Source organism: Micropterus salmoides, unplaced genomic scaffold (genome assembly GCF_014851395.1).
Source record: "Micropterus salmoides isolate LMB-PRFRI ecotype aquatic unplaced genomic scaffold, ASM1485139v1 Ms_hic_scaffold_8, whole genome shotgun sequence".
NCBI lineage: Eukaryota > Metazoa > Chordata > Actinopteri > Centrarchiformes > Centrarchidae > Micropterus > Micropterus salmoides.
Window position 1 is genome coordinate 3,741,474 of NW_024044570.1, and position 11,256 is coordinate 3,752,729.

Sequence of the window (11,256 nt, forward strand, 5' to 3'; positions counted from 1 at the left end):
CAAGTAAAAGTTATCCAGTGTAAACATACTCAAGTACCTGGTTTTAAAAATACTTACGTAATCAAAAGTAAAAGTACTAGACATCAAATTCTATTAATCATACAAAACGCAGTCTATCTTTTTAAATTCAGGACAGGTTTGAATAGAGCATTATAAGTTATAGTAAATCACAATAAGGAAAACTGAGTCACTAGAGGACAAGTGGATATTTCCTATATCTGGGGAGGATAAGTCTGTGTTATTGCTCTGCTGGTGTGGTAGTGTCCCCTTCAGACCGTCTGACAGACACAGAACCTATTTTGGAGTTTGGGTATGTTAAGATGAGACAAGGAGGCGGAAACCAAAACCAACTGAAACACTTCTCAATTCACAATCGCATTGAAAATCCACACATGTTAACTTCAGGACCTTTCATAAAGTGAAGCTCACACTCCCACACAGCAAGGCTGTGTCTGGAATGGTCCCACAGATGTTTCTTGCTGGAATGTGGGAGTTTAATTACGTTCGCATGCATATGAACGCATTTCCACGCGCAACGCGGTCATCTTTTCCAAGCTAGTTTATAAACACCATGGCCCGTCTGCGTTTATTAAACGTAATAGTTATGTTTCACTCAACATTGTTCAGTCACAGTCTGACAAGCAACCAATACACAGAGATGTCAGAAGTCAAGTCTTTGAGCAAGAGTCCAAGTCAAGTCTCAAGTCTCTCGTGATTACGAATGTTGTATCCATTTACAGAGCACAACCATGTAATGTGCAATGCAATTGACGGCTTATTAAATACTGTAAGTCAAAACACTCCCCAGACTTTTAAACCCAGTGTACCGTTAACTGAATAAAACTGTGACATTGCATAAAAAATAAACCTGTAACCTGTTTAACTTACAGAGCACAACCATGCAGCCTAATGTTCAATTTGTCTACAATTAATGACTTATAAGCTTATAAACTACTGTAAGTCAACAAACCCTGCTGACTCTCAAACCCAGTGTAAAGTTAACTAAACAAAACTGTAAAGTTACATGGTCAATAAAGCTGTAACCTGTTTTTAACTTACCGAGCACAACCATGTAATGTTCAATGGAGTCAATGACAGCTTAAACTACTGTTAAGTCAACACATCCCCCACTCTCAAACCAGTGTAATGTTATAACTAAATGAAACTGTAAGGTTACAATGATCCACAATAAACCTGTAACCTTTTTCTAGCCAACGGTAATAATTAATGTGATGGCAGCCAGCGGGACGTAAATGATAACGTTAATTGACTACCAGTTTGGCAAGTATACAAACGCTCATTCATCTTTTCATAACGAACGACAGTCGGAGTAAACCTCTCGTAGGTTGTAGCTGAAGTAAGAAGCAAGCTAACATGCGTTCAGCACTTCTTTGTTTGGGTCTTGTTGTATGAAGTTTTAAAGCCAAAGTTTATGATGAATGGCTCAGCAGCTGTTTGTTGTCCTCTCTTGTGCGGCCGCGCACAGCTGAGACTATGTGTTACGTAGGCAGGTTATAGGTAACGGAAGGAGGGAATTATGGCAAGCTCATCAGAAGTTTCCTAAAAAATAAACATTGTTCACGAGTCCCGCACGTCGACTCTGAAGTCTTTTGAGGACGAGTCTCAAGTCACTGTGTGTGCACGATTTAAGTCGCACTCGAGTCAGAGTCTCTAACTCGAGTCCCCATCTCTGCCAAGACACAAAGAGACAGGAGCTGGTTAGCAGGACAGACTGCAGCTGCACATTAACATTAGGCTACATGTTATCTGCTGATCTCAGAGTTTGAGAGAAGAGAACACATGTTCACCCAGTTCACTCGCATTGAGTTTTTGTCTCGTTCCCAGAAGGATAAGAGTCCATATTCATCCCCTCGTCATAGTTGTAAACACTCGCTTTCACCTTTGACATGAGAGTGAGGCGGGGCCGTCCAGCTCTGCGCGAGAGTGACCTGATTTCTATCACTGCGTATGCCGGTGTTGCATCAGCTGGGCAAAGTTGATCCGCGCCGAGTCGGCTTTATCAGTTATACATTTGCTTTTCAGTGCTGCTCCACTCCGAAAAACACTACTTTGTTACTTTCCACCACTGATCAGGACTTTACTGATCCGTCTGCATGTCCTGGTCCTGCCACACCTGTCCAGGTGCTAACACGATTGTGTCTGTGAATAGATGTTTGAGGACATCCACCTGCAGCACCGTCGGGTCTTAAAGACGGTTGTGGAGACAGCAGACCAGGTGTTCACCTTCCTGTTCCTGCTGGAAATGTTTCTGAAGTGGATCGCCTTCGGACTCAAGAAATACTTCACCAACGCCTGGTGTTGGCTCGACTTTCTCATCTTAGATGTACGTACATGATAATAATAGTGCTAATGTACTGCACTGTAGTACTCAGTGTACTACATACAGAAGTGTCCAAAATGAGACACAATGTTCTTTGTAAAGTTGTCAGTGTTCGTTCCTTCAGTGATGCCAACTTACCTGCGACATGTTGTTTCTTCCAGGTGTCTCTGGTGTCTCTGACAGCTGACATGTTGGGATTCTCTCAAGTGGGAGCCATCCAGTCTCTGAGGACTCTGAGAGCTCTGGGGCCCCTGAGGGCCCTGTCTCGCTTCCGGGGCCTGAGGGTGAGAATAACACTAAACACAGACAGATAGTACCTGTACTAGGCATGGGTGTCATGGGAAACGCTGAGTGCAGTAGCAGGTATAAGAGGTGTGGACCCAAACGCAGACCAAAGGCGAAGGATGCAGTTCAGACAGATTTATTAATGCAAAAACAAAACAGGCTTATGTGCAAGCAAAAGCAAAATCCAAAGCTGAGATATATCCAAAAGCAATCCAAAGCACAGGCCGAGAAATCCAAACATGAGGGACTAAAACCATGAAACACAGAACAGGTAAAGAGAAGTGAGGGTTTAAATACCCAGGCAAATGAGCAGGGAGGGAGTGCACAGGTGAACAGCATCAAGTAATCAAACGACAGGAAACAAAGCTAGACAAGGATATAGAACTGAAGACTACAAAATAAAACAGGAAGTAAATGACACGGGAACACACAAGGACAGGGTTACCAAAGTAAAACGGAGAACGACTGCATACCAGGGCAGGGAACAGAGACAGAACCAAACAGGACTACACAAACATGGAGACATAGGACTAAAACACAAGGAGAGAACAGACAGGGCACAGTGATCAGAGGGGGAGCAGACAGAAACTAACAACCAAACAGAGAAACAGACAGAGACTAGGATGAAACAGAACACAAGGTACTGACACAGGAGAAGAAACAAACAGGAGCTGGAACACAGAACAGACTAAAACCTAATCATACAGATAGACTCCAAACTTAACCGGGAAAACAGACCGAACTAGGATCAAACAGAACACAGAGCAGACAAGGTGAAAAAAAACAACAAACACAGAAGCACACAGACCAGGAGTAAACACTAAGACATGAACTAAGGCACAGGACTAAGAACTAAGATAAGAGACAAGACAGATACTAAGTAAATGTAAACATGCGAATGAACAAAATAATAAACAATAAACGGCATATCCTACGGCAGACTTTGTCTTTTTCGACGGCTGCACTGACTTGAGGGGGAGGAGTCATGTTACTCTCTACGCTGCACACAACCTGCAGGATTCCTGCACAACAAATAAAAAGCAGCTCATAGTGCAGCAACGGTATAACAGAACATTTTAGTGGTTTTGAAACCTTGACTTTTTCACACCGCGTGATACTTTGACACCGGTAACTGGCCAATGCTAAACTATACCGCCCCCTTTACCTGTCTGTGTGCAGCTCGCAGTGGAGGCCGTGGTCCGGACCGTCTGCTCCACGTGGAACATGCTGCTGGTGTTTATGGTGGTCTGGTTGATCTTCAGCATCATGGGAGTGGATCTGTTTGCTGGACGGTTTTATCACTGTGTCAATGAGACGTCAGAGGAATCCTTCTCACCTTCTGTGGTGGACAACAAGACGGACTGCTTCTCTCTGATCAATGACAACTACACCGAGGCCCGCTGGAAGAACGCAAAGTTCAACTTCGACAGCGTGCCGAGTGGTTTCCTGTCGCTGCTGGTGCTGGTCAGTCTGAACACACACAGGAAGTGATTTGCTGTGAGCTAGACAATAAAAGCATCAGGAAGTGATTTGGTGAGACTAAACTTAAGGTTAGACTCTAAAACACTTGAGTGAGCCGCCACCCTGCTTGGTGTTCTCTGATGTTTCCACGGTTAAACAATGTTTTTCCTCTGCGTTCACTGCTCAGAAAGTAAGTCTGGTAAAGATCACGTCTGGGAGTCTCCTTCAGTAGCAACTCTCAATATCTGTTTCCATGGTTACAGAGCAAACAGGAACAGACCCTTCATGGTCCAAATTCTAAATGACCAAAATGTAAAGAAATGTAAGCACAAAGCATTCTGGGACGTGAAGCATCTCCCCAACTAAAGGACAGAAAAGGAAATGAACAAAATCCATAAATGAATAACATGATTATAATTTACTGAGACTCAGGTATTTACTGTGAGGCCACACAGGTTCAAATTCGTCTTCACTGAATACACTTTTGCTGTGATCTGAATGTAAATCTTTGTACTATTGAAATATGCAATAAAGTGCAGCCTCATGCATTTTCAATCACTGTCATCAAAACCTTAGCAAGTGTACATCAGAAAATACTTCAGAAAGTACATAGTTATACTGACCACATGGCTAATCATCGTTTTCGTTAACAATGACACAAGGGCTGTGTCCGAAATCACCCACTACTCACTATACAGTGACCTCGCCATTTTCTAGTGCTGTCCGAATGTATAGTGATAATTATTATACCCTATATAGTTCACTCAGTGTATCCCAGAATGCATTTTGAAAAGTAGTGTACAACCGATGGTCACTAACCAAGCCCTACATACCATCATGCATTGCGCTGATAGAAAACAACAGTCCACCAGCTGATGGTCTGACGGCAATGATGTACTTAGTGATAGCAGTAGAGTCCGACAGTGTGTGAGCTCACTATAGAGTGTGAGCTCACTATAGAGTGCTCTCCATACAGCTCCCCACAGAGGGGGTACGGAGTACTGAATGAGTTGTGATTTTGGACACAGCCAAGCATACATAAAGATTCACTTTTGAGACTGAGGATTTTGAGAAGGTTACAGGCTTTTGCAGGTAAACCCCTGTGTAGTGCTGTTTGTACGATCTGTTAAGGAAGAAATTTAAAAAGAGACTGAGAAAATCTGTAAACCGTCACCAGAGTTTAAAGGTGAGAGTTTGGCTGGAGAACAGTTCAGGTGAGTTAACATTGGAAACAAACTTTATCAATAATAAATTTCTGTGTTGTTTTTCTAACAGGCGACGTCCACACTCTGGACTGACATCATGAACGCAGCTGTGGACGCCAGAGAAGTCAGTATCCGACTGTTGGCTTCAGCTTTTGCCACCGAGCTAACAGCTGCTCAGAGTCCCTGTTTATAAAGGAGCTGCCCCCTGCAGGCAGAGAGCTGTAACTACACTGTGTGTGTGTGTGCAGGTGGACATTCAGCCGGAATATGAGGCCAATCTGCAGATGTACCTGTTCTACATCTGTTTCATCATCACCACCTTCTTCACCTTCAACCTCTTCATCAGAGTCGTCATTGACAACCTACAGAGACACAAGATATGTTTGTTTACTGACTGAGAGAGAGACAGGCAGAGAGACAGACAGAGAGAGAGAGACGGGCAGAGAGACAGACAGAGAGAGAGAGACGGGCAGAGAGACAGAGAGATAGACAGCTAGTTCAACTTTTATCTTTACTGTTTCTTTACTTTCACTTTGTTTGTGTCTTTACTCTGGAAGGAAACCTGTTTTCATGACAGAGGAACAGCAGAAAACTGTGAAGAAACTGTTCTTGGAGAAACCCCAGCATCCTGTCCCCCGACCTCAGGTGGTTTCACTTACTTCCTGTCCCACTGTGCTCAGAGTAAATACAATTGGGGAGCTCAGGTTAGACCAGGGTCCATATTCATCCAGCAAGTCAAAGAAAATCAATCTAGGGTGGTGCGATATATCAAAAGTTCATGTCCTGATATAGAACATTTTTTACGAAGCGAGGACACCAGGAAAAATGAACAACGACACAGTTAGTAATGTTACTAACGTTAGCTAGGCTGTGTAAGCGAAGTCACGCTACTTGCTGCTGCAAAGCTAACATGAGAAGACGAGACTGTCCCAGAGCAGCACCTCCTGCTGCTACAGCTAACATCACATCACGTCCTGGTCAACTACAAAGTAAGCTGTAACGCCACGATGCGCGTGTCACTCAGTTGACGTTCTAAGTTGGATTTTAGTTTTACATTGGATATTTGATAGATGTTGAATTCCAACTTCAAACTAATTTCCCTGCGGTGCAAAGCACTGTTCCCTCACCAAAATATTACGGTAAAGTGTGGAACTAATAAACGATAGAGCATTATTGTAAGCGATACATTTTTCTACCGTCAAACGATAGTGTCATATCGCACAGCCCCAGTTGACGTGATATCATACTGAAATTAGGAATGAAAATAAATGTAACTGCATGACAAACAGTGTAGATCTGCTTTAAAATTCAAAATAATTTCAGAATAAAGTGTGAGTAGTTTCTACGTTCCATCTGACCTTTTTCTGTCTCCGCAGAATCGCTGCCAGTCTCTGCTCTTTGACCTGGTGACCAGACCGTGTTTTGAAGTCTTCATGGTGGTGTTGATCTGCCTGAACGTGGTGACTCTGATGGTGGAGACGGACGAGCAGAGCTTGGAGAAAGAAGTCATCCTGTTCTTCATCCACTTCACCTTCATCATCATCTTCTTCATAGAGTTCCTTCTGAAGATCATCGCGCTCAGACAGCACTACTTCAAAGACAGCTTTAACATCATCGACTTTGTAGTGATCACCGTGTCCATTGTTGGTGAGTTGGCAGGTTTGATGACTGAAAATTCTCAAATAAACTATTGCTTTGTAGAAAGTCACAGAGCTGATGGGTGACTGCTTTCTCAAGGATCTTAAATGAGTTTTCTTTTGGAGAGGGGTTTATTGATTGAGTGAAAATGTTACGTTCTAGAGTGCAAGCAACAGTTTCGGTAATGGGGCAACGTGTCCTCCCCTCTCAGTAAGCAAAGGCTCTTTTATTATTTGCATTAGTAATGGAGCCCTTAGCAGAAATTATCTGATCTAATACCTCAGTTACTGGTATCCAAACCAAGGAAGAAATACACAAGATTTCTCTGTATGCTGATGATGTTCTTTTATTTCTGAGTAATCCCACATCCTCAGTCCCAGCTAATAATTAATGAATTTTAGGTGTTTTCTGGATAGAAGATGACTTGTATGAAATCTTTACTACTTGAATTTATGATGCTCTGATTTATTGAGCTACATTCCTTTTCAGTTGTTTCCTACGTGGTTCAGGTATCAAGGTATCTTTGTTTTTTTTATTCCTGATGATTTGATAAAAATTAATAAAGACCCAGCGGTGAATGAAATTTGAAGATGGAGCCCTTTATCATCATAAGTCCTTAAATGGGTTTGGATTACAAAGATGAATGTTTTACCAAGGATTTTTTATCCAATGCAGGTGTGTCCGAATTATGTTAGGCGTTTTTTAAAATCACTACATTGTATGATTTTGTAAATTTGTGTGAAAGTGTCCCAGACTTAAACTGGAGAAATTTACCGGTGGAAAAATGGGGAATAGCACTTTCCAGTATAATGTACTATCACTGGGTTTTCTCAAATTAGACAAATCACAGAATGGATAAAACATGACCTGCATTCTACATTTATGTATTTAGTAACTGCTGCATGTGATCCTGTCCGTACAGACGAGTCATTTATAAATAATGCAGTTTGTCTACAGTGTAACCCAGAGGAGGAACGGGGTGTTTCACATATCGTCTTTCTTTCCTTGCAGACATATTCTTGACTGACTTACTGGAGAAGTTCTTTGTCGCGTCCACTTTGTTTCCTCTGCTCCGAGTGGCTCGTGTAGCTCGTATCCTCCATCTCATTCCCTGTGCCAGGGGTACCCGGACGCTGCTTGTGGCCTTTCTGAAGTCACTTCCTGCCCTCTTCAACATTGGCCTCCTCCTCTTCATCATCATGTTCACCTTCTCCATCTTCGGCATGTTTAACTTTGCCTATGTGAAGAAGGAGGAAGGGATCGACAACATGTTTAACTTTGAGACGTTTGGGAACAGCATCGTCTGTATGTTTATGGTCACTACGTCATCCGGATGGGCCGGTCTGCTCCGTCCCCTCATGAACTTCCCTCCAGACTGCGACCCCAACATGGAGAACCCAGGATCCACGGTCACCGGGGACTGCGTCAACCCATTGGTTGCCATCGGCTTCTTCGCATCCTACATCCTGCTGACCATCCTGCTGGTGGTCCACATGTACATCGCAGTCATCCTGGAGACCTTCAGCTCAGGGGATGCAGAGACGCTGTGTGAAGATGATCTCCAGATGTTTTATAAGACCTGGAGGAGGTTTGACTCCGACGCCTCGCAGTGCATACAGTACAGGTGAGTCTAAACGCAGTGAAGCATGAATACCTTTCAGAGAATGATAACAATGATCACTTTTTTCAAACAACATGATTCTGTGATTGGATCATTGAGTTGGAGGAAGTTATTGGTTTTATGAGGACGTCAGACTGAACGTGGATCCAGACACACAAAGCTGTGTGACATTGGTGTAGAAATGAAAAGAAACCTTGTGATTTTCATTATTTGATCATGTAGACCTCGTTCCTCAGGTTTCTGCTCCTTCTTGTCTGTCAAAGACTCGAACATCCGTGCGAGTTTGTGGAAACAATCTTCATGTTGGGTTGTTCAGTCTTTGTTGCTTTAGACGACAGATAAAGATAACATGACGTAAGTCCTGTAAATGGATTCTAATGGACTCTGTCTTCCACAGTGAGCTGTCAGATTTCTGCGACTCTCTGCAGGATCCTCTGAGGATTCCCAAACCAAACACCATCAGACTGATCCACATGGATCTGCCCCTGCTTCCTGGAGACAAGATCCACTGTGTGGACGTCCTTCTCGCACTCGCCACACAGGTAACATCACCTGATCACTAGTTCTTCTTCTTCTTCATGTTCTTTATTATGATTATTCTTCCTTGTATTTGTGCAGGTCTCAGGTGATCCAGGAGAAATGGACTCTCTCAAAACCAGAATGGAGGAACAGTTAAAGGCCAACACACCCAAGGTTTTAAACTTTCTTTCTATTAGAGAGCAGTTTTGAGCTGTGATGTAAAGCCACTGTGTTTAAGCTTCCAGATCCTTCTTTTACATCAAAAGAGAGATTGTGAAGTAGATGGTGTTTTACTGGACTCTTTATGTTCAGCTCTCTAAATTAAAACACTGAGATTTATTTTGAAAGGTAATGTAACAGCTGGTAGTCCTTCCTGTCAGTGACTGGTTGTTGGTAGAAAAGCAGATTCTGCTCCTTCATTCAACACATTTCTCAGATCCGACTTGAACTCTTTCTTTTCCTTCCAGCCCTGAATTTCGCCTGTCAGGCAGAACGTTCAAATCAAATGTTTAGTCTGAGGTTTCAGGAGACAATTTCAGGGGAACTACACAGACTGTCAGATTTTATTTGACCTTCAGCTCGGATTTTTTCTAAGGTAATTTCTAAGGAAAAGGTGTTGAATGGTCATAATATTCAAACATTTATGTAATGTCACCTTTTTTTGGTTAAACTATTGTAACTTCTCTCACAAGAAAGTAGGCGTCATTCAGGGGTTCGTTCTTGCATGAGATTCCACAAGATCCCGTTTCTATGTTTAACAAACTGTCCTGAAGTCAAATGTGCAATGCTCCCTGATTTTATAGTTTCAGGTCTCTGTGAGTTTTGTTATCTGACCGTTTACATGTTCCCCTGTAGTTTTTATGAAAAGCACAATAACCAGTTTTATTTAAATGTTCTCATTTGCTCGATTTGACTTCATTGTGTCCCCATACTTCTGAAATCGAACATACACCAAATCTAACAGATAATTATTGTTGCCTGCAGGTGTCATACGAACCCATCAGCAGCACCCTGCAGAGAAAACAGGAGGAGGTGGCGGCGTCGGTGATCCAGAGAGCGTACAGGAAACGCCTCCTGCAGCACGGAGACGCCAAGGAAACTGCGCTCGAGTCTGTGGGTGTTAGCGGTGGTGTTTCAGGTTCCTCTCACCCGGGTGGAGCATTAGAGTGAGTTTACCTCCACACCAGTCGTCCCCCGAACGCTCCCGACTTCCTGCTCGATAAGAACCTAAGGGAGTCCTGCTCACCTGTGGACTGAGGGAACTCACCTGTGGACTGGCCTCCCCGTTAGCTTCTGCAGACGACAGCTTACACCAGCACAGATCCTGAACATCAACGACTGAACTGAAAATTTGCTGCATGTATTCCTTCGCTGCCTTCCTGCTTTGCATTTAAACACATTTTATTGCTGCATTTTAAAACCTTCTAACAAAGCTCACAGTGACTTTGAGGTCCGCTGAGACACTGTATTTAACTTCACTTAAGTAAAATAAGTACTAATCCAGGTTACTGGCAACACTTAGACATCATGTACTAGTATCATGTTATGAGTGATTTGAGACTGTAGGCTGTTAATCCATCTCCTCTTGTCGTTTCAAAAGTCTCGTGCCAGATCAGACTTTCAGTCACAACTCTGCGTCTCTGTTGGGCAGATCAGAACTCTTTGGTTTCGGGCTTCCTTTGGTTTCCTCCAGTCCAGGAGGCGGTTTTGTGTTTGGGAACTGACAAAAACACCTGAAGAGGAAACCTCAGCTGGACAGAGTGAAACCCTCAAACCGAGATGTGGTTTAAGCGATCAGACTCTGCAGTCAGAGATCTGATCCACCTGAGACACATGGAAGGCCTGGATAACCAATCACAGAGTTGCGCTTTGATGTGACATGTAAACAAAAGAGAAACAGTCCTCCACGATTCCACAAACATTTAAACCAGGCTGAGAGTCTGCAGCCGACCGAGCAGCAGATAAAAACCTGACTGTCTGTTCTCACTGCAGCTGTCTCTCAGATCCTGGGATGTTATTCTCCAAATATTACGACATTTACATTCATTTAGCTGACACTTTTATCCAAATCGACGTACAATTGCTTTATATGTCAGAGGTTGCACGCCTCTGGAGCAAGGGGGGTTAAGTGTCTTGCTCAGGGACACACTGGTGGACGTGTCACAGGGGGGGGATTTAACCCGGGT

General features: G+C 43.2%; 1 protein-coding gene across 2 annotated transcripts in view; it reads left to right on the top strand.

The window, feature by feature from the left end:
• LOC119893835 (sodium channel protein type 4 subunit alpha B-like) overlaps positions 1–11,228 on the top strand; it is a 30,646-nt gene extending 19,418 nt beyond the window's left edge. For both annotated transcript variants that reach the window (XM_038706190.1, XM_038706191.1), the window contains exons 21-31: positions 2,171–2,344; positions 2,503–2,625; positions 3,806–4,090; positions 5,363–5,416; positions 5,541–5,669; positions 5,842–5,937; positions 6,669–6,939; positions 7,942–8,554; positions 8,949–9,093; positions 9,170–9,244; positions 10,055–11,228. In XM_038706190.1, the coding sequence (XP_038562118.1) occupies positions 2,171–2,344; positions 2,503–2,625; positions 3,806–4,090; positions 5,363–5,416; positions 5,541–5,669; positions 5,842–5,937; positions 6,669–6,939; positions 7,942–8,554; positions 8,949–9,093; positions 9,170–9,244; positions 10,055–10,240 (2,151 nt within the window). In that variant the 3' untranslated portion in view covers positions 10,241–11,228. The remainder of the gene's footprint in view (positions 1–2,170; positions 2,345–2,502; positions 2,626–3,805; positions 4,091–5,362; positions 5,417–5,540; positions 5,670–5,841; positions 5,938–6,668; positions 6,940–7,941; positions 8,555–8,948; positions 9,094–9,169; positions 9,245–10,054) is intronic.
• The last annotated feature ends 28 nt before the right edge of the window (positions 11,229–11,256 follow it).